At 37.3% G+C, this 27,658-nt stretch overlaps 1 protein-coding gene across 7 annotated transcripts in view; it reads left to right on the top strand.

The window, feature by feature from the left end:
* The window catches only part of MTA3 (metastasis associated 1 family member 3), a 170,676-nt gene that overhangs the window by 41,320 nt on the left and 101,698 nt on the right, over positions 1-27,658 (top strand). For all 7 annotated transcript variants that reach the window (XR_009521459.1, XM_060026725.1, XM_060026728.1 and 4 more), the window contains exons 4-6: positions 5,650-5,776; positions 22,422-22,485; positions 23,517-23,634. Coding sequence is in view for 6 of the 7 variants with exons in the window: in XM_060026725.1 (XP_059882708.1) it covers positions 5,650-5,776; positions 22,422-22,485; positions 23,517-23,634 (309 nt within the window). In the remaining variant the exon portion in view is untranslated. The remainder of the gene's footprint in view (positions 1-5,649; positions 5,777-22,421; positions 22,486-23,516; positions 23,635-27,658) is intronic.

Genomic DNA, 27,658 nt, shown 5'->3' with positions numbered 1-27,658 from the left:
TTCTGGACTCCCAGTTATATTCTAATTAATCTATGCCTATCCTTATGCCAGTACCACCGTCTTAAGTGTTGTAGCTTTGAAGAATGCTTTGAAATCTGGAAGTGTGAGTACTCTTAAATTTGTTCTTTTTCAAATTATTTTGGCTATTCTGGGTTGCTTACATGTCCATATGAATTTTGGGATAGTTTGCTAATTTTTGTGAAAAAGACAGTTGGAATTTTGGTAGGGGTTGCATTGAATCTGTTGATCAACTTAGGCAGTACTGCCATCTTAACAATGTTAAATCTTCTAATCTGTGAACATAGTTTTCCCATTTACTTAAGTCTTCTTTAATTTCTTTTTTTAAAATTTTCTTTCTTTCTTTCTTTAATTAATAGTAATCTTTTATTTATTTAATTATTTATATATTTATTTTTGGCTGTGTTGGGTCTTCGTTTCTGTGTGAGGGCTTTCTCTAGTTGCGGCAAGCAACTCTTCATCGCGGTGCGTGGGCCTCTTCACTATCGTGGCCTCTCTTGTTGCGGAGCACAGGCTCCAGATGCGCAGGCTCAGTAGTTGTGGCTCACAGGCCTAGTTGCTCCGCAGCATGTGGGATCTTCCCAGAACAGGGCTCGAACCCGTGTCCTCTGCATTAGCAGGCAGATTCTCAACCACTGCGCCACCAGGGAAGCCCTTTTAATTTTATTTTATTAAAAAAAATATTTTTATTTTTATTTTTGGTGGTGTTGGGTCTTCATTGCTGCACGTGGGCTGTCTCTAGTTGTGGTGAGGGGGCTACTCATTGTGGTGGCTTCTCTTGTTGCGGAGCACAGGCTCTAGGTGTGTGGGCTTCAGTAGTTGTGGCACGCTGGCTCAGTAGTTGTGGTGTGCGGGCTCTAGAGCGCAGGCTCAGTAGTTGTGGCGCACGGGCTTAGCTGCTCTGCGGCATGTAGGATCTTCCCCGACCAGGGCTTGAACCTATGTCCCCTGCATTGGCTGGCAGATTCTTAACCACTGTGTCACCAGGGAAGCCCCGTTATTTTTGATGATGGTTCTATTCTTTTAAATTTTTCATTGTCTAAATGCCAATTCTTGCCATTGCGGTTGTTTAATGTTTTTAGGATGTTAATGGCATGGGAATCATTTCTTGTTCAGAAGCCAGTAGAAATTTATACAAATATGTAAATGAAATTAACTTGTAAATTTGAAAAAATGAGTTTCAGATGCTGTTGTGGTGATTTCTGTGTTTGGTTAGATTGAACTTGAGAGATTTTATTCCTTTTCACCCAGTATCAAGAGATTGTACAAGAAAATAAGATTTGCTGTTGTTACCATTATTTTTAGAGCTTGTTGCTGTTTTAGCTCTATAGGGTACACGTTAGAATTCAGTTAGCTGTGTTTTCTGGAACAACAATTTATCAAATCCTAATTAGGTAAAGAGTATAATTTTGTATGTGATATTCGCTGGTGCTAATAGTGCCAATGCAGCAGTCACTTCATTGATTTCCACTGGTGAGATGTTATTAGACTTGCAAGTAAATGGCTCTTTTATTGCTTCATTTCTCTTTGAGTAGTTCATTATAAAGAACAATCAAAGAATTTTAAATCACATTATTCTGTTTTGGAGCTAGATGCATGTTTTTCTAAATCAGTTTCTAATTTTTACAGGTCCATTTTCAATTCAGAGTTTTAAAAGTTTGAAGGTAGAAAAGATTTGATACTTAGCCTATTAATTGCCCTCATACAACTCAGAAGAACTACAACTAGGGGGTCACATATGATAAAATCTCTTGTGGTCCTGGGTCCGTACGTAAGAAATTTATAAGAGACAATTTTGAGGAACAGAAATGTGTTGCTGTGTGCGTGTGTGTGTCTGTTTTGTCACTGTCCAGAAATGAAGGCTCTGAGGCCTAACCTTGGGCTTTACTTCTTGTGTGAGAATCCAGTCACCCCCTCCCTGACTCTGAGTTCTCAGTACTCCTGCTATTCCCATAGCTACACAGTCTCTTCTGGTCCGGTCCAGGTAAGGCTGCAGAGGATCTGTGAGCCTCTACAGGTATTATATTTTTAAAAACTTTATATCTAAAATTATTTGGAATTGTATCTGTAAATGACATCTAGTAATTATTTTCTTTAAAAAGAATATTAAATACAGCATTAAAAAAAAAATCTCAGGCAAAACTTTGTCTTCCCTTTCCATCCTTTTCTTCCAGCTCTGTTTCCCAGAGGCAAACACTTTGAATAATTTCTTCATAGTAGCAACTTTTTTGCTCACTGATTGCCTCCAGCACCTTGATTCGTGCCTGATTTTGGTGCCTAATACAGTTGACCCTTGAGTAATGCAGGAGTTAGGGACACCAACCCCCTGCACAGTTGAATATCTTCATAAAACTTTTGACTCCCCCCAAAACTTAACTGATAGCCTACTGTTGACTGGAAGCCTTATACGTAACATAAACAGTTGATTAACACATATTTTGTATGTCATACAGAATATATACTGTATTCTTAAAGTAAGCCAGAGAAAAGAAAATGTTAGGAAAATCACAAGGAAGAGAAAATATACTTACAGTACTATGCTGTATTTATTGATACCATAAATCTAATTATAAGATGAATCGTCTGTCAGTACCTACATCAGTATTGTCTTACACAATACAAAACACTGTAGATGTTATGTGTGTTACTAACACTAGACATTAAAAAGGAAAAAAAAATGTGAAAAGAATTTCATATTTATTTACAGGTATAGTGATCCGTGCTATAGTGATCTTCATTGATAATGAAGAATCAGCAGTATGATTCTTTTTTTTTTTTAAATAAGTAAATAAATTTATTTATTTATTTTTGGCTCTGTTGGGTCTTTGTTGTTGCACGCGGGCATTCTCTAGTTTTGGCGAGTGGGGGCTATCTCTGTTGTGGTGCGCGGGCTTCTCATTGGAGTGGCTTCTCTTGTTGCGGAGCATGGGCTCTGGCGCGCAGGCTTCAGTAGTTGTGGCACGTGGGCTCGGTAGTTGTGGCTCTCAGGCTCTAGAGCGCAGGCTCAGTAGTTGTGGCGCACAGGCTTAGTTGCTCCACAGCATGTGGGATCTTCCCAGACCAGGGCTTGAACCCGTGTCCCCTCCATTGGCAGGCGGATTCTTAACCACTGCGCCACCAAGGAAGCCCAGCAATATGATTCTTTATGGTAGCCTAGTGTAATTGATATGATTGCTTCACAGTAGCCTAGCCTATACGATAATGAATGAATCATTTAAAAAGTTTTATGGCATAGAGTATTACAGTTATATTCATAGTACACTATTGGAAACATTGATACAATTTTTAAAAAAACCCCACCTACCTGTGATAATATGCTGATAAGCAGTTTTTCCAGTTACTAGAGAGAGAGGCAATTTAATATAATGAATGGTAATGTAATTCTTTGAAAGGAAAATTATAAAACAGTAAGAAAACTAACACATTTTTATTTTTTTATATTTTTATATTTTTTTATATTTTTATTAAATATCATTCACCTTATGCCTATATAAGGATAGACTACTATCCACATGTTTTATGAATTCATGACATACCTTTTTTTTTAATAAACATTTAAGTGAAAAATCCCTTTTTAAATAAATTTATTTATTTATTTTTGGCTGCGTTGGGTCTTCGTTGCTGCGCGTGGGCTTTCTCTAGTTGTGGCAAGCAGGGACTACTCTTCCTTGCGGTGTGTGGGCTTCTTATTGTGGAGGCTTCTCTTGTTGCGGAGCATGGGTTCTAGGCGTGTGGGCTTCAGTAGTTGTGGCTCGCGGGCTCTAGAGCACAGGCTCAGTAGTTGTGGTGCACAGGCTTAGTTGCTCCGCAGCATGTGGGATCTTCCCAGACCAGAGATTGAACCCATGTCCCCTGCATTGGCAGGCGGATTCTTAACCAGTGTGCCACCAGGGAAGTCCCAACATACCTTTTTCTTAATTTTTTTGATATTTCTAAGCTACGTGGTTCATCTGTGAATTCTTTTCCTTTCTTTTTTTTTTTTTTTTGGGGGGGGGGGGCCGTGTAGCATGTGGGATCTCAGTTCCCTAACCAGAGTTCGAACTTGCGCCCCCTCCATTGGAAGCACAGAGTCTTAACTACTGGACTGGCAGGGAAGTCCGCATTTGTGAAGTTTTTCAAATTGTTGCAAACCTCTAAAAAATTTTCCAATGTACTGTATTTATTGAAAAAATTCACATATAAGTGGACCCGTGCAGTTCAAACTCACATTGTTCAAGGGTGAACTGTAAATCTTGGTTGAATGAATGCAAAAAGTTTGTCCTTATTCTCTTTTAAGACTTGATAGTTGACTATGCAATTCTAGGTTGAATGTCATTTTTCCTCTTGGATAGCATTGCTGTGCTGTCTTAGCACAGAACGTTGCTGTTCATCTGTGATTCCACTCGGATTCTGGTTTCTTTGCTTGTGCCTACACTTCTTTCCTGTAAATGGTTGCAATCTTCTCATGCTGTCACTTAAAAAAAAAAGTTAAGTATGACACGAATTCAATCGGGACACTCAGTCTCACTGGACACTTAGTAAGGGGAAATTTTCTTGAATCGTCTCTTTGATAGGTCTTCCCTCATCCCCCCCTGCCCCCAAAACAAACAAACAAAGAGGTAAAAGAATCTGTTTTCTCTGTTGTTTCTTTATGGAACTTTTGTTAGTGGGATGTTGGACCTCATGCATTCTTCTTTACTATTTTAATCTTTTGGTTTTCAGTTATCTCTTTGTTTTAATTTCTAGGAGATTTCATTAACATTATCCTCTAATCCTTCTATTAGTTTTTTATTTGTGTTATCAAATTTGAAATGTGTTATACTATTTGTTTCTGATTGTACTCTTTTTAACTGGAGTATTCTGGGATTAAGTTATTGGGATTAAGTTATAGATAGACTTTCAACCCGTGTCTCCTGCTTTTTTGCTCTCACCCTACTTTCTTTCTCATAATACTTGGTAGCTTCAAGGGATAAGTCAGTACTCGCCCTGTGCCCACCTTCTCCGTGGCATCCCTCTCTGTACGCACATAGATTTTCACTTCCTTCTCTTGACTAACTGTGTACTTTTCCTTTTTATTTTAATCTATTTTCCATTTTTGTTGTTGTTTTTGAAAATCTTTCTTCCATAGTTGCTTTTTTTTTTTTTTTTTTTGCGCTACACGGGCCTCTCACTGTTGTGGCCTCTCCCATTGCGGAGCACAGCCTCCGGACGCGCAGGCTCAGCGGCCATGGCTCACGGGCCCAGCCGCTCCACGGCATGTGGGATCCTCCCAGACCGGGGCACAAACCCGTGTCCCCTGCATCGGCAGGCGGACTTTCAACCACTGTGCCACCAGGGAAGCCCTGTTGCTTCATTTTTTATTGTAATTGAAATGTTAATACATTTTCATTGATATTTTGGTGTAGTTTCATGGGAGAAGAGGAGATAGATGCATATGTTCCATCTGCCATCTTAAAATTGGAGTTCTTCCTTTGAGGCCTGGGTAGCTTAATTTTATGGTTGTAATTCAAATGACAAGTTAAATGTGTAAATTTAAAATCAGTTCGTTTGAAAAAAATATTGAATGAAAGAAAGGCTGATTAAGTCTTATCTTAATAACCAAATAGGTAATGTACTTTGTAATAATGCATTTTTTGAATTTTATTTGTGTAGAAGAAATTGAGGAAGAATCTGAAACAACAATTGAGGCTGACTTGACGGATAAACAGAAACATCAGTTGAAACATAGGGAGCTCTTTTTGTCTCGCCAATACGAATCTCTGCCTGCAACACATATCAGGTAAGAACTTTCTAGAAGTTGATCTGAAGTACTCAGTAATATTGTGACAATTGGGAAAAACAAACAAACAAACTAAAACAACCTTTTTGAAGCATTTTTCAAACTCTCCCCAACAATCTTGCTCAAATTAGTTCACTAAAGGCTTCATTATGTAATCTTATCTTGGAAATTTATAGTGTATATTAGCATTTTAAAGCCCTGCATATGTTCTGTAGTAAAGTAACCGTGTTAGCTTTGTTTTAGTCCAGACTTTTCCAGTTTATTTAAGTATGTATTAGCATCTTGCAGAACAGTGTCCAGCAGATACCATTTTGGGAAATGCTGGTCTTCTCCCGATTCCCAGAAAATAATATAGTCATTGGAGTCCAAGAACTAGAACCTGGTTCTAGATCTGGTTCCCGGCACTTGTCTCTTGACCTTGTAGGATACAAGACTTTTGATTTATTTATTTATTTTTGAGGTCCTCTGGGATGAAAACTTTATATTCTTTATTACTCACTCACTTGTATCTGATCTGTGTAATGATGGGATGTAAAAGTGAAATCCAGTCCCTGGTTTGTAGTTTTGGGAGAATGGTGGTGGTCTTTTTGATCCGGTAGTGGTAAGATTTAAGCATAGATACAATTGAGCTCTTTCTGAACTCAAAAACTTCAGAAGGAGTTGGCATCTACTCAGCCTTCGAGAGATTGGGGGGCATGTTTCAGGTAAAGGGAACAGGTAAGCATGGGTGTGTGCAGGGAACAGCCTGTGTCCAGGATGCAGTGTTTTTATCCCCTAACGTTAAAGGAATTCCTTCAACTGTTGTTCACAATCTTTACTTCTTTTATTCAACTCCTCACTAGTTATTATTGTCTTAAAAACTGTTTATATATGGAAATAAAATGTATTAACTGTTTATTTAAAAAAAAATTGGCCCCTCTTCTTTAGCCGTGAATGTCGGTATTGTATCTAAGTCTGTCTTTTTTGGGCTCAGACATGTTTGGAGACTTCCTGAAGCTCCAGTTTGGTCTTTGTAACACAAGCACACATGCTGCAACTCCCTGGACCTTTGTGTATTCTTATACTTCTCTTTTCAGAAATGGACACAGAGATCTTCTAAGGCAGGAAGTGTATCACAAAGATACCAGAATCACTTTTCTCCAAATCTTTTCAGAGATAACTTGATCTTCCTCAGTAGTTAACATCATATCATTGCTTTATTTAGGTTATTTTGGGGACACTGTGTTTATCTTTGTTTCAGAATTGCCTTTAGTAGTATAAAATTGAAAGTAAATGTCCATTAGTAGGGAATTGGTTAAATGTATTATGATACAGCAACTACAACAGAATATTAGATTTCTGTTGTTACAGAAAAATTCTGTTGTATGTTGATAACTAGAAAATAATCAAATTCAAGAAAGTATGTAAAAATGGGGACACTGTGTTTAGATTGGCTAGAGTTAGTATGTTCTGTGTGACTTACGTCCTGTGTTAGAAAAGATAATCAGGCCAGATAATGTGGGAATAGTATTTAACCTAAAAATAGGGGTATTTCAAGAAATAAGAAAATTGTTTTAAAGATATAGGTAACTAATAAATGCTGAAGAGCCATATGCATTTATCATTTAATTGGAAGAAGCTAGAATATAAAGATTCATTTTAAGCTCAAGAAGTTATGTGGCCAGTCATAAGACTCTTGCCAGAACAGGAATCTGACAAATGGTTTTAAAAATGTATCCAAAACACGCAAGTATATTTTTAATTTACCCTCCTGATAGCTTGGAATCTGTTTATAAGTAATGTTGGTTTCCTTTAACAGATTGCTTGGAATGGAAAAACTAGTGAAGTATTTTTCATGTTTCATAAGGACTGAGAGAGTATATTGAAATGTAATTATCAAGACACCCCTTTGTTGAACATAGAAATTACATAGAATATACAATCATTCAGTCATGTTGCACACATTTCCTGAGTATATTCTCAATTAGGGAGCTTGCTAACTGCTTGATAAATAAGACAAGGTTCCCCAGCTTGTAAACTTAAGGAGTTTACCTGGTGGCAATTATTTTGAATTATGAGGAAGAGATATAGACATTTGAAGCATTTGTTTTTTTTAATTTTTTTGTTCTCCAAGCTGAGAGGGAGTAGTGTGGAGGCATATTTTCTCATTTATGGCTCTCATTTTCAAACAGCTGAATGGACTTAGGGGCAGTCTCCAGCCAAAGCACAAAGCTGTGCTAACCAGCCCTCATGCTGATGTAGAACAAGTGCACATTGGAGTGATCTTGACATTTTGCTAACGTTGAAGTCATGCCCTATTTATCTGTGCTTTAACAGGAGAAAATTACTGAAGTCCCATTGTTCTTTGGCAGCAAAGAGGGGTAATTTGATGAATACTGGCTTTTTATTCTTAGGGGCATTATTAAGTGCCCAGAATTTCCTTGGTGCTGTATGGAACAGAGGAGAAAACCTGACTGAGGCATTCCTGAGGTCCTTTGTAGTTTGTGAGCTATAATACTAACTGGGTGCTACAAGCTTCCCAAAGTGGCAGGGAGGCAACTCTTCCTTCCTTCTGATTTCATTGGAAGAGAATGAATAGGACCAGGACTTTTCTGTGTAGAGTTAGTGATTCAGCTCTTGTTGAGGATTTGTTTGTATCTATCTTGTTAGGATAGATAGGATTTGAACATGAGAATTCCTTTGGAACACTTTTTGGGGTGAAGGGGAGAGACAGCATGCTTCTTGCACAGTGCCTTAGGTCATTAATAATAGATTATATGCTGCGTGGGCTATAAAGCACTATAAAATTTATTGTTATGCCAGGTGCTAGACCTGTCACTTTGTGTGTGTGTGTGTGTGTGTGTGTGTGTTTGTGTGTGTAGAATACTGTGTTCAGTTATATAGAGCCCATGTTTATTGAACTTGGCTTTTAAAAATTCTAACATTTATTGAACCTTTGTGATAGGTGTTATTTCAGTTGCTTTACATGTATTTTATTTGATCTTCCCAATGACTTTGTAATGTAGGTCCTCTTATTATCCTCATTTTACGGATGAGGAAACTGAAGCAAAAAGGTTAAGTTGTCAGTCTCACGGCTTTTAAATGGCAGATTCAGATCTTGGATTCAGATCACGTGGGGGCAAATATACAATATTATGATATATCAAGCTTTCACATGGAGGGCTAAGCAGAGTCAACATCAAACTTTCACATGGAGGGCTAAGCAGAGGATAGGAAATCTGTTTTGTGTACATATTTTTTGTCACGAAACGAAATGAATTTATAAAGCATATATAGCAACCATGAGAAAGGGAGAAACGGAAAAGTTTCTAGCCAACAAGAGGTATTTGGGGGATGGAATACTGAAGTTCTTGTCTTAACACTCAGTGTTGATGAGGGTGGGGAAATAGATAACTCTTCTATATTCGAATGTTAATATAATCAGAGAAATCAAACTTTAATGTGTGAATATCCTTTGACCTGGCAATTCCACTTTTTTGATTTTATCTAACAGAGGTTCTCATGCAAGTGTGTAGAAATATATATACTGATATGTTTATTGCAGAATTGTTTTGTTTTATTTTTTTAGTTAAAGATTTTTTTGCAAATAAATGAGGTCATTTTCATTCATAGATAGGAGTCAGCATCACAAATGTAAGTAGGAACTTGGTATTTGATAGATTTCAGGATTGCACTACTATCAGAAAATGCAAGCAACTTTCATATTTATTCTTTTCTATATTTCTACTTTTCTCTGAAATGAAAGCACATTAGATATATAATGGAAAAAGTATTATTTAAAAGTTTGTCTTAGAGGAAAACATAGGCAGGACACTCTATGACATAAATCACAGGAAGATCCTTTTTGACCCACCTCCTAGAGGAATGGAAATAAAAACAAAAATAAACAAATGGGACCTAATGAAACTGCAAAGCTTTTGCACAGCAAAGGAAACCATAAACAAGACCAAAAGACAACCCTCAGAATGGGAGAAAATATTTGCAAATGAAGCAACTGACAAAGGATTAATCTCCAAAATTTATAAGCAGCTCATGCAGCTTAATAACAAAAAAACAAACAACCCAATCCAAAAATGGGCAGAAGACCTAAATAGACATTTCTCTAAAGAAGATATACGGACTGCCAACAAACACATGAAAAAATGCTCAACATCACTAATCATTAGAGAAATGCAAATCAAAACTACAATGAGATATTATCTCACACCAGTCAGAATGGCCATCATCAAAAAATCTAGAAACAATAAATGCTGGAGAGGGTGTGGAGAAAAGGGAACCCTCTTGCACTGTTGGTGGGAATGTAAATTGATACAGCCACTATGGAGAACAGTATGGAGGGAGGTTCCTTAAAAAACTACAAATAGAACTACCATAGGACCCAGCAATCCCACTACTGGGCATATACCCTGAGAAAACCATAATTCAAAAAGAATCATGTACCAGAATGTTCATTGCAGCTCTATTTACAATAGCCCGGAGATGGAAACAACCTAAGTGTCCATCATCGGATGAATGGATAAAGAAGATGTGGCACATACATACAGTGGAATATTACTCAGCCATAAAAAGAAACGAAATTGAACTATTTGTAATGAGGTGGATAGACCTAGAGTCTGTCATACAGAGTGAAGTAAGTCAGAAAGAGAGAGACAAATACCGTATGCTAACACATATATATGGAATTTAAGAAAAAAAAATGTCATGAAGAGCCTAGGGGTAAGACAGGAATAAAGACACAGACCTACTAGAGAATGGACTTGAGGATATGGGGAGGGGGAAGGGTAAGCTGTGACAAAGCGAGAGAGAGGCATGGACATATATACACTACCAAACGTAAGGTAGATAGCTAGTGGGAAGCAGCGGCATAGTACAGGGAGTTCAGTGCATAGCACAGGGAGATCAGCTTGGTGCTTTGTGACCGCCTGGAGGGGTGGGATAGGGAGGGTGGGAGGGAGGGAGATGCAAGAAGGAAGAGATATGGGAACATATGTATATATATAACTGATTCATTTTGTTGTAAAGCAGAAACTAGCACACCATTGTGGAGCAATTATACTCCAATAGAGATGTTAGAGAAAAAGGAAAAAGTTTGTACATTTGGACATTAGAGAGGGGAAATGCCGTTTTGCATCCATTTTAATCCCCTGCCTTGCGTGACAACCTGGCTGGTTTTGATGAAGACAGAATAGATGGGAATCTACTAAAAACTAAACTCATCTTTATTCTCCCTTCCCCAGTAGTAGTAAAGTACAATAGAAACATTAGCTCCTGTTACTGTTTGATAGCAGACCTGTTTCTAATTTAGGGGTACATTTTCCAAATGTTTTTGTTGCAAAATGCTGTTTCCTTCAAGAATTATTCTGTCGGTTTATATTCCCACCACAGTATATTATGAATATGCCCATTTTGCTGTTTCCTCACCATCACTGCATATTAAAATTTAAAAGTAAACTTTTATTGTTTATTTTATGATAATGGAAGAATTATAATTTATTGTTGAAATGGGAAAAACACACAAAAAAGACACACACACCCCTGTAATCCCTCCACCAAGCAGCACTGACATTTTGTTGTATCTTCAGTGCATTTTCATTCCTAATCTTATGTGTATTCTTTGGATTTGGGCTGCACATTGTTGGAGTTTACTCAATGGCAGAGGAGCTACATTCCTTGTGTGCAGCTTCCTGTCGTTAAGCAGTGCTTATTCTTCAGTACTGCTATTGTCATCTTTGCTCTTTCTAGGTTGGTTGGTTTGTTTTTAAATATGTGAGAAATTTGGTAGGAAAATGAATGATGGAACAGCAGGAGGAGGGGAGGAGGACAGTTAAATAAAGGCTGGAAAAATTCCATTCTTGAGACATTAATAGACATGCCTGATAGGTTTGATATATATGAAGGAGCAGAATGAATCTAGAGTAAGAATACTTTGGGGAACTCCCTGGCAGTCCAGTGGTTAGGACTCGATGCTTTCACTGTAGGGGGACGGGGGGGGGGAGGGGGATGGGACAGGACTTAAGATCCCGTAAGCTGCGAAAAACAAACAAAAAACCAAAAAATTAATATTTTGTTACTCAAAGAGTGCTTATTCAAAAACCAATCCAAGTGTCACAATCTTATAATGGGCAGAGATTTCTTAATTAAGGTCATGAAGATATTCTTCTATGTTTTCTTGAAGTTTTACTATCCCACCTTTTATATTTAGGTCTGTTTTTATGCATATGGTGTGAAGAGAGGTCAGTTAGGAAATTAAGTTTAAAAAGATAACTGTTTACAGTATCATCAAACAATATCAAACACCTAGGAATAAATCTAAAGAAAGACGTCCAGGGCTTCACTGGTGGCACAGTGGTTAAGAATCCGCCTGCCAACGCAGGGGACACGGGTTCGAGCCCTGGTCCGGGAAGATCTCATATGCCGCGGAGCAACTAAGCCTGTGTGCCACAACTACTGAGCCTGCATCCCACAACGACTGAAGCCCACATGCCTAGAGCCCGTGCTCCGCAACAAGAGAAGCCACCTCAGTGAGAAGCTTGCATGCTGCAACGAAGCCCCAACGCAGCCAAAAATAAGATAAAAATAAATTAAAAAAAATAAAAGATGTCTAAAAAAAGGGAAAGATGTGTAAAAACTCCACACAGAAATTACAGAGTATTGCTAAAGGAATTAAAGATTAAGTAAATAAATGACAGTAAGTCTGTTTTTCCCAAATTGATCCAAAGATTCCATGTAATTCCAAAGAAAAGCTTAGCAGGGTTGTGTGTGTATGTGTGTGTGTGTCTGTGTATGTGTATGTGTGTATAAATTGAGAAGCTGAGTCCAAAATCTCTGGGAATCAAAAGGACCAAGAACATTTCAAATCATGGTTCTTGTACTTCTGGATGTCCCTGTAGACCCATTCAAGAGGGCCTTTTTGAGATCAAAACTATTCTCATAACAACAGTAAGATGTTATTTGCCTTTTCTCCATGTTGATTTTGCAAAAGCAAAATCATGTGCAAAAGCAGTGGTGGGTAAACTGCTGGCACCAAGTCAGCAGGAATCACGTCAGTGTCACCAAACTGTGCTATATTCGTCACTGTACTGTATGCATTTGCAATTAAGAAAAGAAAAAAAAAAAAGACAAGTTCCACTTAAGAATGTTCTTGGCAAAACAGTACCATTTATTAATTTTAATAAGTCTCAAATGCCTTTTTTTAAAGATTGAGGAAAAATTCACACATGTTAACCACTGTACAGTATACAGGGTACAATTCAGTGGCATTCAGTATAAAAAATTCAGTATACTGACAACGTTGTGCAACCATCACCTCTCCCTTATTTCAAGAGATTATACATCTTCATTTTCCGACGTATGTAAGTCAAATCATTATGCTGTACCCCTTAAACTTACATGGTGCTGTATGTCAATTATACCTCAATAAAACTGGAAGAAAAAAGAGATTACACATCTTTTTAATGTTCCATGTGCTGAAAAGGGAAGCATGCATAAATCGTTTCTGCTGCATATGAAAGTGTGATGATCATTTTGAGAAAAAACTCATGGGCTTGTTTGAAGTATGAGCTAAACTAGCTACCTTTTTCATGGAACACCATTTTTGCCTGAAATAACCACTGAGAGATGAACTGTGGTTATTTTTTTTAATTAATTAATTAATTTTTTTGCGGTACACGGGCCTCTTACTGTTGTGGCCTCTCCCATTGCGAAGCACAGGTTCCGGACGTGCAGGCTCAGCGACTGCGGCTCACGGGCCCAGCCGCTCCGCGGCATGTGGGATCTTCCCGGACCGGGGCACGAACCCGCGTCCCCTGCATCGGCAGGCGGACTCTCAACCACTGCGCCACCAGGGAAGCCCGAACTGTGGTTATTGAGACATGAGTATTTGATGGATGTTCTTTGAAAATGAAGTAAACTAGTTACTTATGTGAAAACCTAGTTGTCTGTTAAGCCAGACATTGAAGAGATTTGTAAAAATGTAAAATAACGCCACTGTTCTCATTAATTTTGGGGGGGAATATAGTAATTATTAATAACAAATATTTGCTAATATGTTTATTTTTATTTTAAATTAATTAATGTTAAATTTTTAGTTTTAATTTCTATCATGGTAAATATTGATAGATGTAACCCACAAAGGCAAAAGTTCATTGAGGTTCTCAATAATTTTTAGGAACTTAAAAGAGATCTTGAGGGGGCTTCCCTGGTGGTGCAGTGGCTACGAGTCCACCTGGCAGTGCAGGGGACACGGGTTCGAGCCCTGGTCTGGGAGGATTCCACGTGCCGCGGAGCAGCTAAGCCTGTGCTCCACAGCTGCTGAGCCTGCACTCTGGAGCCCGTGAGCCACAGCCGCTGAGCCCGCATGCCACCACTAGTGAAGCCCGAGCACCCTAGAGCCTGCACTGTGCAACAAGGGAGGCCACTGCAATGGGAGGCCCGCGCACCACAATGAAGGGTAGCCCCCGCTCACTGCAGCTAGAGAAAGCCCGCGCCCAGCAGCAAAGACCCAACGCAGCCTAAATAAATAAAAAAATAATAAAAAAAAAAATAGAGATCTTGAGACCAAAAAGTTTGAGAACCATTGATAAAGTCAGTCTTGAAGAACAAAAATGTTAGAGGTTTATATCATTCGATATTAAGACACTTGTATAGCTACAGTAATTAATGTAGGGTAGTACAGGTAAGTGGATTGTGAAATAAACCAGTGGAACAGAATAGAAAAGCCAGAACAGACCCGCATATATAGTACAACTTGATATTTGATGAAGATGCCTTTGCAGTGTTGTGGAGAAAGGGTGGTCTTTTCAGTATATGGTGCCAAATCAGTTGGGGCCCTAGGGGAAAATAAATGAAGGCTTCCCTTTGTCTCTCCCTATCTCTCTCTCCCCTCCCCCCCCCCCCCCCGCCCGCTATTTTTTTGTTGATGAATTGAGGATTTTGTTTCTCACCGTTTGGATTTTGCTGATTGTATCCCCCTGTGTTCAACCACGTTCCCCTCTCCCTCATATTTCTCGTGAATTGGTAATAGAGGACGTGGTTTCCTTCATTCCTCCTGCCCTGCCTTGGGGAAGAGTGAAGTACAAGAGACAAAAACTTCTTCATAGGCGGTGTTGTACATTAGGAGGTACATTATCTCTCATTTCTGGATGTTACTGGCATTTATTTGATGCTTATTGCCTGGAGTTCCATTAATCACAGTTATAGAGTGGTGATATTCTAATTATACTGTTCTTCATATACTAGTTGGAAGGCTTCTGTGTTTTTTGGTTATGACTCTTAATTTTAGTTTTATGTTTTAGTGTATAACAACTTACAGCAGAGGCTATCAACTTTATCAGACTCAGCCTCTCTTTTACATATTTTTTAATACTTCCTATGCTATTCTGGAATGAAATTCATAGATAATTTATTACTACACATGTGATACATAGTTTGGCTTGGAATTTAATTTTGGGTTGAAGATGACTAACCCCATTGTCCTCAAACATCTATTGTCATTGTAAGTAGTTTTATATCACATAGATTCTCCATACTCTGCATATTACCTGTTTTTTTCCAGCTTTTAAATCTTAGAATTCTCTTATCCATTGTATCCTGAAATTTCAGGGATGCCTCAGTGGTGAGGATATTTGGTAGATCATTTTATTCTATTTTATTTATTTATTTTTAAAGCTTAAAGGTTACAAAAAATATTTATTCCTCCCTCCCTTCTTTCCTCCCTCCCTCCCCCCTCCCTTCCCCCCTCACTTCCTGAAGGCTTCTTAGTTGTGGCATGCTTGCAGGATCTAGTTCCCAGACTGGGGATCAAACGGGGTGGGGGGGTGGGGGGGGGACGGGCCCTGCATTGGGAGCACGGAGTCTTACCCACTAGACCACCAGGGAAGTCTGTGTTGAGGCCTTTTAAAAATCTTCAGAGAAAACCAATTTTTACAGATTTATGTTTATTGATAAATAAGTAGTAATGCTAAGTTTTAAGTATACAAGTAATAAAATAGAACTCCACTGTGGATTAGCAGTCTCTCTCCAGTTTGGCTACTAAAGAAACTTACTTGGAATCTTTAAAACAAAATTCAAACAAAGGCAGTTTTCTTCCTGTACATTTCATTGTGTCAGTATTTTTATTTTAAGATGTTAGATTTTTGCAATTTTCTTGGTATCTGTAAACAAAATTTAAGTTAGCCAGAAGAGTGCTATTGAGACTATAAGTAGTGCTACTTAAGAGATGAATGTAACATAAAGATAGTTATTTTCTTAGTACGCTTAGGCTCTTAGGATTGCTAAGGAAGAGGAGGACTAGAGGAAGAACATAGAAATGGGAAAAATCATACCACAATTTAACATTTTAAACTCTACATGTTTAGCACACCTTTTCTTGAATGTTGTGTTTATACTATATAATCTTTCCTTTGAAATGATCAACCCTGTGGGTTGAAGTGTTTTCTTCTCCAACTAAAGTCATAATGCAGAAATGCATTGGGCTGGGGCTTCCCTGGTGGCGCAGTGGTTGAGAATCTGTCAGTGCAGCGGACACGTATTCGAGCCCTGGTCTGGGAGGATCCCACATGCCGCGGAGCAACTGGGCCCCGTGAGCCACAACTACTGAGCCTGGGCGTCTGGAGCCTGTGCTTCGCAACAAGAGAGGCCGCGATAGTGAGAGGCCCGCGCACCGCGATGAAGAGTGGCCCCCGCTTGCCACAACTAGAGAAGGTCCTCGCACAGAAACGAAGATCTAACACAGACATAAATAAATAAATAAATTTAAAGACTAAAAAAAAAAGAAAGAAATGCGTTGGGCTGTATCACAGGATAGCCTACCTATTGTCCCAAGTACTGGTGTTCCACATGGTTGTGGAAAGAAATGCTTGTGAGATTTTCCTAGTAATCAAAACAATTTGTTTGTCATCCTGTCTTGGAGAAGAGGAGCTTCCTAATCCTAGCACCTTCTTTTGAACATTCTACTTTCTCCTAGTTATAAAAGGGAAAGGTGGCACCAAGAGAGGATTTTTTCCCCCTTGAATTCCTCTTTGATAGTTTCTTTCATGTTTGTTACCAGATCTCCAGGATCATGGGTTAATAACTTGTTGCTTTGCTTTCTTCCACGTGCCACAGACGGAAGGGGCTTTCCAAAGCACTGCTTGTCATGCTTCTTCACAAAATCCATTGAGCTATCACATTAAGCTCAAACTTCTCTTCTTGGCATTTCATTCCTGTCTTACCTACTCACGCAACTTCTCTGACATTGACCTTGGCATTTATACTACTCTGATACTGCTACTGTTCATTTCTAAAAATTTTAGAAATCTCTCTTCACTTTCTCTTCTCCATTCCCTTTCCTTTGTATTTCCAGTATATCACAATTTTATTTAACTTAATAATCTGTATTTTATGAACGCATAAATATTCCTCACATAATTCATTGTTGTACAATCTCATGTTTTCCTTGGAGTTAATAATTGTTTTGCCTTTTCCTTTTGATTAGTCTTCTAAAATGTAAAAAATTTTAGTTCTTGCTTATCTGAAAATGTTTGTCACACTTGACTGATGTTTGTTTAGGCATATATTTCTGGTTTGGAAATAATTTCCCTCAGAATTTTGAATCTTTTCATTTGACCTATCTTACATTGCTGCTGTTGAGAAATGTAATCTTATGAAAGCATTTTGGATCTTTGAACTTCATTAAGTTTTTAAAAATTTGTTCATTGTATTCCGTGGATTAAATGCTGTATAAAACTGTTTGCTGAATTTCCAGTCACAGAACCAGGCATGGTTCTTTACATGAAAAAATGCTCTTCAGTTTGTGGCTAATATAAGACTCATAAGACCAATGACACAAATGCCCCTGTTTTGGGGGGCGTCTTAAAAAAATAAGCATTTTATTTTGGGATACTTTTAGAGTTACAAACAAAGCTGCAAGGATGGTATAGAGAGTTCCTGTGTACTCTTCACTCAGTTTCCCCAATGTTGATGATTTATAGAATCATTACATCTTTATCAAAGCCAAGAAATTGACATAGATGTATTACTATTGACTAAGCTCCAGACTTTATTCAGATAGTACCATTCTTTTTCTGATGTCCTTTTTTTGTTTCACGATTTACTCTGACATTTCATTTAGGTATCATGTCTCCATAGTTTCCTCTGGTGTGTATCCCAGTCTTTCCTTGTTTTTCATGACCTTGACAGTTTTGAAGAATAATATATATATATTATATATATTTTTAATAATAACTTTATTGAGATATTGTGATGGTTAATTTCATGTGTCAACTTGACTGGGGCTATGTGAGGCCCAGATATCTGGTTAAGCATTCTGGGTGTGTCCGTGAGGGTGTTTCCGGAAGAGATTATTAGAATCAGTAGACTGAGTAAAGCAGATTGCCCCCCCCCCCCACCCCGTGTGGGGGAAACCTCTTCTAATCTGTTGAAGATCTGAAAAGAGCAAAAAGGTAGAGGAAGGGAGACTTCTCTCTCTGTGTGACTGAGTAAGCTGCGACCTCGGTCTCCTGCCCTCGGACTGGGATTTACAGCATCAGCATTCCTGGTTCTCAGGCCTTTGGACTTGGACCAGAACTACACGTTTTGTTTACCCATTCATCAGCTGATGGAAATTTGGGTTGTTTCCGCTTCTTGGCTGTTATGAATAATGCTGCTGTGAACATCCGTGCACAGGTTTTTGTGTGGATGTATGTTTTCTTTTCTGGTATCACGCTTAGGAGTGGAATTGCCGGGTCAGAGGGCAACTCTGTTTAACATTTTGAGGAACGGCCAAACTGATTTCAGAAGTGACTGCACAGTTTTATATCCTCACCAGCAAAGTATTAGGGTTCCAGTTTCTCCACATCCACGTCAACACTAGTTACTGTCTGTGTTTTTCATTGTAGGCATCCTTGTGGTTTTCTGTGAAGTGTATCTCACTGTGGTTTTGAGTTTGCGTTTTCCTAATGGCTGAGAATGTTGAGCATCTTCCCTCCGCCACACTGGCAAATAGTTTGTTTTTGCATATGTTAAAAATTGAAATATGGTTGACATACAACATTATGTTAGTTTCAGGTGTACTAAATAGTTATTTGACATTTGCGTACATTATGAAATGATCACAATAAGTCTAGTAATCATCTGTCCGCATACAAAGTTACAATTAGGTTCATTGCTTGAGGTTCAGGGTAAAACAATTGGGTTATCTATATTCAGAAGTTGATAATAGTTCCTTTAGTTTGCTGTTAGCTTAAAATTTATCATGCTTTTTCCTGTGAGCCAAGATTTGTTCAGCATAAAGGAAGCCAACACTTTAAATCTCTTTTTAAACTACTTTTATCAACAACTCTTGGCGTGGTGGTACATGTGTTAATTACATATTCATATTTACTTCATAAAATAATTCTGACTGAACCTCTTACTTTGTTAGCTGTTAATATATGTACATGAAAATTTAAGTGTCACATTTTCATTTTTAATGGGGGAAAAGGTACAATATACTACATTAAAGAAAAATTAAGAACTAAAATTACCTATTATCCTTTCCTCTTTGCATAAAATCTGCATTTCCAAAAATAACTTACATTTTAGATTGGTTGGGATATCTATCCTTCTATTGGTTTTGTAATCATGTTGTGCCTCTAAAACAGTATAATCAGTGTTTCCTTATCTCCTGATATAAATATGAAAATAATGGTTTAGTTATTAAATTCTTTTGTCATTTCAGACAGTATGGAGGCAACTTTATGCTATATTGTTTTTTTTTGTTTGTTTTTGGGGTTTTTTTTGCGGTACGCAGGCCTCTCACTGTTGTGGCCTCTCCCGTTGTGGAGCACAGGCTCCGGACGCACAGGCTCAGTGGCCATGACTCATGGGCCCAGCCGCTCCGCGGCATGTGGGATCTTCCCGGACCCGGGGCATGAACCTGTGTCCCCTGCATCGGCAGGCGGACTCTCAACCGCTGCGCCACCAGGGAAGCCCTATGCTATATTCTTTTAATGAATTTTCAGTGTCTGTTATCCTATAAAATTCAAGTGATATCTATTAGAATAACATTTACAGCATCTGCTCCTCTCCATTTAAAAAAAAAACAAACCTGACTTTAGAGAACTTAAAAAAATATTTTTTCTAGGTGATTAAGTATTAAATGTTAGAAATACTGCTTTGTCAGCAGTTATTGAGGCAAGAGAAGTAAATGAAACTATTTTTGGAAATCCCGTTTGTTGCTTAAGCACTCTTGCATGTATGAGCATGTATTCACAGGTCATAAGAGGTTCTTCTATGGCAGCTGTAGATGCGGTAACAGCAACAGAGCAATTTCCCTGCTCGTAATTCTGTCCTTTGTAAGAGCTTGTCATGTAATTGTTGACTTTACATATGCATTGAAGTAATAATGTTAATTTTTCTGCTTCAGTAATATGCATGAATAAAATATATTAGAAAAGCAGAAAACCTTTATAGCTCCTGGTAATCAAATTAGAGATTTGACAGGATAATATGGAAATATCACATGCTCACAGAGAAATCTTATTTTTTTAAAAAATAAATTTATTTATTTATTTTTGGCTGCATTGGGTCTTCTTTGCTGCAAGCGGGCTTTCTCTAGTTGCGGTGAGCAGGGGCTACTCTTCGTTGTGGTGCAGGGTCTTCTCATTGTGGTGGCTTCTCTTGTTGCGGAGCACGGACTCTAGGCGCGTGGGCTCAGTAGTTGTGGCTCGCAGGCTCTAGAGCGCAGGCTCAGTAGTTGTGGTGCACGGGCTTAGCTGCTCTGCAGCCTGTGGGATCTTCCTGGACCAAGGCTCGAACCCATGTCCCCTGCATTGGCAGGTGGATTCTTAACCACAGCGCCACCAGGGAAGTCCCTGAGAGAAATCTTTTGAAGTGATAACAACCTAAGATGATTAACAGAGAAAGATGTTTTGATGAGAGGAAATCTTTTTTTAGATTTAAGGAATATACAGTTGCAAAATGTTTAGTAAACTATAATTTTTTTTTTTTTAGTAAACTGTAAGTTTTTACTTATGTGTTAATATTTTACTTTTGCAAAAGTTTTGCTTTTGGTAATTTTTTCCTTTGAATTGTATTTCACTCTGATAATCTAACAACAAGCTTCCTATTTAATGTATATTTGATGCATTTGTTTTTGCAGGCTATTTCATGGGGAGCAAGTAGTGACTTTTGTTTAGAAAATCAAATGATATTATGACATTTAAAAAATATTTTGTGAGCCCTGACCAATATCTGTAACTTGAATAGTCTATCAAAATTTTCCTGTCAAATTTGTAGCTATATTGAAGTTTTCAAGCTGGGAGGATAATTTTAAAAGTGGTAATAAATACAACTACCTGAATAACCCTGATTTTTCTCAGGTCTAGATAAGCCTTTTTTACCTCTTTTTAAAAATATTTATTTATTTATTTATTTATTCATACATACATACGTACATCTTTATTGGAGTATACTTGCTTTACAGTGTTGTGTTAGTTTCTGCTTTATAACAAAGTGAATCAGTTATACATATACATATATCCCCATAGCTCCTCCCTCTTGCGTGTCCCTCCCACCCTCCCTATCCCACCCCTCTAGGTGGTCACAAAGCACGGAGCTGATCTCCCTGTGCTATGCAGCTGCTTCCCACTAGCTAGCTATTTTACATTTGGTAGTGTATATATGTCCATGCCACTCTCTCACTTCGTCCCAGCTTACCCTTCCGCCTCCCCGTGTCCTCAAGTCCATTCTCTACGTCTGCGTCTTTATTCCTGTCCTGCCCCTAGGTTCTTCAGAACTTTTTTTGGTTTTTTTTAGATTTCATGTATATGTGTTAGCATACGGTATTTGTTTTTCTCTCTCTGACTTACTTCACTCTGTATGACTCTCTAGGTCCATCCACCTCACTACAAATAACTCAATTTCGTTTCTTTTTATGGCTGAGTAATATTCCATTGTATATAGGTGCCACATCTTTATCCATTCATCTGTCGATGGACACTTAGGTTGCTTCCATATCCTGTAAGCCTTTTTTAAAATAGACATTTCTTTTCCAAGCACACACCCAGCTATTATCAAAGGTAAATGCCATGAGACTTCAAGGTCCATGGATCTTATTTGCCCCTTGCTCTACAGGAGTTTCTTGTATTTAAATTTTAACTAGTCTTTAGAACAGTTTCAATAAAGGTAAGTTACTTAATCCTGATGTGAATGTATATTATTTTAGGTTCTCATATGCAGTGGCTACTTTAAAAATTTGAAGGTTATTTCAGGCATTGGTTTGCATGGTGTTGTCTTTGAAAATCCCTTGTATAAAATTACCTCATATTAACTCTTCACAGATTCAGAAACTAGCTCTTGGTCTGAATATTGCATTGTACTCTTCTTTTTTTTTCTTGAAAAATTAGGAAATACCTATAAAGTGTTTTATGTTACAAGGATTTACTGCCTAACATTGTTCCTTCCCCAGATTAGCCTCTCAATAAATGTCTACAAACACAGCCTTATTTTTTAGGTTACACAAAACCAAGATGGTAGAGAGTCCAAGTATATACATATATAGATTTTCCTAAAAGCCATCTAGTTTCTTAATACCACCTTTACATTTTGAATATTCCTAACTTTATATATATCATCACTGTGAGGGTGAGGTGGCCTTTATTTATTCACTTTTCTCCTCTTTCAACAGGGGGAAATGCAGTGTTGCCCTTCTGAATGAGACAGAGTCTGTATTGTCATATCTTGATAAAGAGGTAATTCACAATTATACTTGTTTTTGGTTTTCCCTCTATTTCATAAGAAGCCCATACTTTTGTATTATTTCTTCTTCTAACAAATTATTGTACAATGATAGCAGTATTATAGTAAAAGTATAATGACTGGACTGCATTCAGTTAATTTTATTTTTCTGGTTAACTGAGATAAAAGTTGGCAAAAACTCCCATGTCTGTCTGTCTCTTTTGCTTGGTAATGAAAAGCTTGTAAAGTATAGCACGTGATTTAGTTGGTAGTGGAAGAACTATTTTTGGCTTTATGAAATAAATGACTTCAGTATATTTGGTCCTCCTCCCTTTTTTTTCTTTTTAAAAAAATAGCATTTCTTTTAGACTGTTTGCAGATGAGATTTTACCATTGGTGGTCTGCTTTCTTCCCTGGAATCCTAATAAACTTTGTCAACTAAAAATATTTTTTTCTGTAAACTTCAAGAAACATTTTAAACATTTTTAACAAGTTGAATTAGAGCAAGCACTTCATTGAAGGGAGGAAATTCTTGTAAGCAAGGCTATTCCACATTTTGTAGTTTTATGTGACTTTTATCATTTGTGTTGTGGAGAAAATATTTTACTATTGATAATGTTTCAGTATTTAAGCTTTATAATTACATAGTGTTTGTTTTCCCAAAATCTTTATTACACATAGGTTTTTTTTTTTTTTTTTTTTACAGAATTAAAGGGACATTTTTTCTTTTTTTTTGTTTGTTTGCTGTACGCGGGCCTCTCACTGTTGTGGCCTCTCCCATTGCGGAGCACAGGCTCCAGACGCGCAGGCTCAGTGGCCATGGCTCACGGGCCCAGCCGCTGCGTGGCACGTGGGATCTTCCCAGACCGGGGCACGAACCCGTGTCCCCTGCATCGGCAGGTGGACTCTCAACCACTGTGCCACCAGGGAAGCCCTACTCTGTAGTTTTATGGTTTCATTATTGTGACATTGGATTTATTGCTTTATAAAAAGTAGAAGGAATTATGTTTACCTAGGTATTTTCTGTCTTTTCTTTTTTTTCCAGGATACTTTTTTCTACTCATTGGTCTATGATCCCTCAGTGAAAACACTGTTAGCTGACAAAGGTGAAATCAGAGTGGGACCTAGATATCAAGCAGACATTCCAGAAATGCTCTTAGAAGGTATGTTTTCCTTTGGGTTGCAAATCCTATGAAAACAAATGTACCTTGAAACTCAAATATTTTCCTCATATGGAAGAAACAACTTTCAGGCTAAAGTTTAAAAGTAACGGGCTCTTCCAACTTTAGAAATACAACAAACGGCAATGAAAAATAATTTAATCGATCAGTTATTCATTTTTTATTTCACACTTTCATGAGTTTTCTGCCTGTGTTTTTCTTTTAAATACAACTTTAAGAATGTTAGTGTTGTTGAACTTGTGTTTCAGTGTGACACGCTCACGCCTTGAGATCCTGAGTGCCTTCATGTCATCTCTCTATGGTAGCCTTGCAATCTAGTGAACATTTACATTTTGGTGGGAATTTTGGCAGATCTGCGTAGTTTCTATACCAGAGAGATTCAGAGCTTTGCATTTTAAACACAGATCTTCCTAGCAAGACTTTTCTTTCTTCTGTCATAATTATATACTTAAAACCTTTATTTTCTGATTTCAAAAGTAAGACATTCTTACCATTAAAAAATAAAACACAAAGAAACGTGTAATATAGAAAATGAACACCACCCCCTTTCCTTCTTTCCAAACCCATATTTAATTACTAATATTGTTCAGGGTATTTTTTTTTTTTTTTTTTTTGGTACAGTCTCTGGCTCATAACCCATTCAGGTGTGGTCTTTGTGGGATGGCAAGTTGCACGTTGCTCTGCAGTTGCTTCTTTCAGTTAATAGTGTATCTTTAGCATCTTTCCTGATGAGCAGAGTGGCTTTATTCTTTTCAGTGACTGTAGAGTTCTTAAGTCTGCATGGATGTGCCACAATTTATTTCCTTTACCAGTACCCTATTGACAGACTTTCAGGTGTTTACATTTTTTGATATTACAAATGATGCTTCTAGAAAAGCTTTACATATACTTACGCTGTGTAAATATTTTTCAAGCATAGCTCCCTGGAAGATATTGAAAATGCTTCTTTGCCCTTCAAAAAGGCTGTTAATTTTCATATGAGTGAACCAAATGCTTCCACCACTAGATTATTAAAGAACCCCCCTTGCCCATTTTGTGATACTGTTGTCTTGGCTTTTCATTTTTTTTGTTGTTTTTTTTTCTTTTTCTTTAATTTTTAAAAGTTACTTATGCTTTCCGTTACTGCTCTTCTGTAAATTTCTTGTGTATTTTCTATTTGGTTATTTATATGTATTGGCAAGAGTATTTTGCATATTAAAGGTAAACAAATATAAAAGTATTTGCCCTTTGTCTGCCTCCTCACTTAAAAAATGTTAATGATTTTAAATTTGTTTTATTTATTTTTGTTATACAGAAATTGAGAATTTTTGTCATACAGAAGTTTAGAATTTATCCCTTAAGGTTTATATAATTAGCATTCTTTACCTTGCCTTACCTATAGGAAGTATATGCAGAAAAGTTAAATCAACTCAGGATAGAGTTGTGTTGTCATTGTCAGTGGTGGGTAGGTGAGGTGGCTGTGAATAATAACAGGTTGCAGACTTCTGCATTTTCATGAATTCATTACAAGGAAAGGTCAGTCAGTAACGACTAAGCTTTGAGAACAGAATGCCACGTCTGCACTCATCTGTGTTTAGAAGTTTTTTTTGAAGAAATTGTAAGTAGTGACTCGGTTTATTATAGGCTGAGAGATTGCGTTTATTAGCATTCTGTTCTGTACAAACCATCTTTTCTTCCAGAAATAATTTTGGATGTTTTATAGTCCGTAATGTTTGATCTTAGACTTTTATCACTACATGTAAGTGTTCACTAAATATTTATTGTTTTATTTTTAAAAACACTTGATTTTTAAGTTTTACAAATAGTGCTGCATTGTATCCTTTATATAATGCATAATTTTGTACTCTGGATATAACTGGAAAATATGTTCCCAGAAATGAAATTACTAAGTCATAAGGCATGTGTTTCTGAAATTTTATACAAAATGGTAATTGTCTTCCAAGTAATTATTTACAGGTGTCTTTTTTCCTTGTTTTAATTAAGGTATAATTTATATGTAGTACATTTCACCCTCTTTTGTGACAGTTCTTTGAGTTTGGGGCAGATGTATACACTCTTAGTGAGATAGTTCAGCAAGTCCATCTATGCACAGGTCAAAAGCCAGGAGTGACCCTGGTGCTCATGTGTGCTTGTCGCCTGACCCAAGTTCTACATCCCCTAAGCAGCCCTTTGTTAACTCCTCCCTGAACTTTGATCTCTCCCCTTGTCAAACTCTGCAGACTGTGTCGTTCATGTAATCTTGTGTGCTATTTTTATTATTTGACTTTTAAAATTTTGGACTGCCTGAGCTGTTGATTGTGTGGTCCTCTCTCTCTTTTTCATAAGAAAAAAATTTATATATATATATAAATATATTTTATTGAAGTATAGTTGATTTACAATGTTGTGCTTTTTAATTTTTTTGATTTTTAAATTTATATATATATTTTATTGAAGTATTTTAATTTATTTTTTAATTTTAATTTATTTATTTTTATTTTGGGTGCGCCGTGGCTTGCACGATCTCAGTTCCCTGACCAGGGATTGAACCTGGGCCATGGCAGTGAAAGCTCCAAGTCCTAACCACTAGACCACCGGGGAACTCCCTAATTTATTTTTTTTATGTTTGGTTCTTTCTTGAGCACTGACATAAGCCTAGGTGTATAGAAAGCCTAGAAAATTTTGTGTATTGCTCATGTAAAGATAAATGCTGAACCAAGTAATAAAGTTGGGATATTTCAAGTAATGGGGGCGCATAAAAATCAGATCATGGAATCTCATGAGTTCCCACTTATCTGCAAAACTTTTACGTATGATATTGCCCCTGAAAAGCATAAAGCTGGTCAGAGTTAGTAATTTGGAAAGCATATCTACCTAGCTTAGAATTTACAAAATTATTTTAGGAAACGAAATCATATATAAAATGCAATAATTTATTCTACAGTACTTCTCAATAAGGATTTGAATTCTTGAGGGTAAGAACCTTGAGGTTCTTCTTCCAGGTAAAAGGAAAGATTCTTAACAGCTTGTGGCATTTGGGCAGTTACACCAGTTGTGACTAAATATTCATTAATATAATAGATCTTATAATTCATTAACAAGTATTAATTGCCTTTAACATTGCGTTTCTCTTAGTAGTCTTCCGGGTGGGTGGTTTACAAGCTTTATTTAGGCAGTAGAACCCTTTCTTATTACGCAGTATGACCTTAAATAAGAAAGTCAGGTTGTTGTGGGTGAAGTGGAAGAGAAGGCCCTGTTGAGTCTCTTGAGGTACCTTACTGAACCTTAGGATTCAGAGAATCAACTTGAAGGCCACTGTGCCGATTAGAATCCTGTCTCTTCATTGCACAGTCAAAACCCCCAGTCCTTGCAGTTAGAAGCGCTTATGATGAAGTCCCTTTGTAACATAGTATAACGAAGGGGCTCTACTGTTTTCCCTTTGCCTTTTCCCATTTTTTAAATCTTAAAATTTATTTTATTGCAAACAGTATGAATTGTGATAGAAAATGTAATTATATTGGAAGCAAAAAGTAGTAGTCCCTCAGATCATCCCTTCGAACCCACTATTAACCACTGTTATTAATTTAACATGTTCTCCCAGACTGTTTGTTATATAAATATGTATAGAGATCCACGAAATTATGTTCTGTAGTATTCCATTGTGTGATAGATCCACGTTTATTTTATCTATTTATGTGTTTAATGGCTGGGTAAGTTTCCCCTCAGTTGTTCTTTAAAATTTCTTGGTTGTGGTAGGGTTCTCATGTCGATGAGATTTTTTTTTCTTACTGTCAAAGTTTATCATCAATTTGTCAATGTCTTCCTTTCCAGATTTCATTAGGATTCTGATTGAAATTGTATTAATATTAAGATTACTTTGGGAGGTGATTGATTATTTTATAATATTGGGTCTGCTTCTGAGGTTTCTGTTCTATTCCCCTGGTCTGTCTGTTTGTTCATGCTCTAGTAACCCATGTTTTAATTATAGAGGCTTTGTAGTATGTGTTAATATCTGGTGAGGCTAGTT

This window comes from Delphinus delphis, chromosome 12 (genome assembly GCF_949987515.2).
Source record: "Delphinus delphis chromosome 12, mDelDel1.2, whole genome shotgun sequence".
Lineage (NCBI taxonomy): Eukaryota > Metazoa > Chordata > Mammalia > Artiodactyla > Delphinidae > Delphinus > Delphinus delphis.
This window is presented reverse-complemented; position numbering and strand designations above follow the sequence as displayed.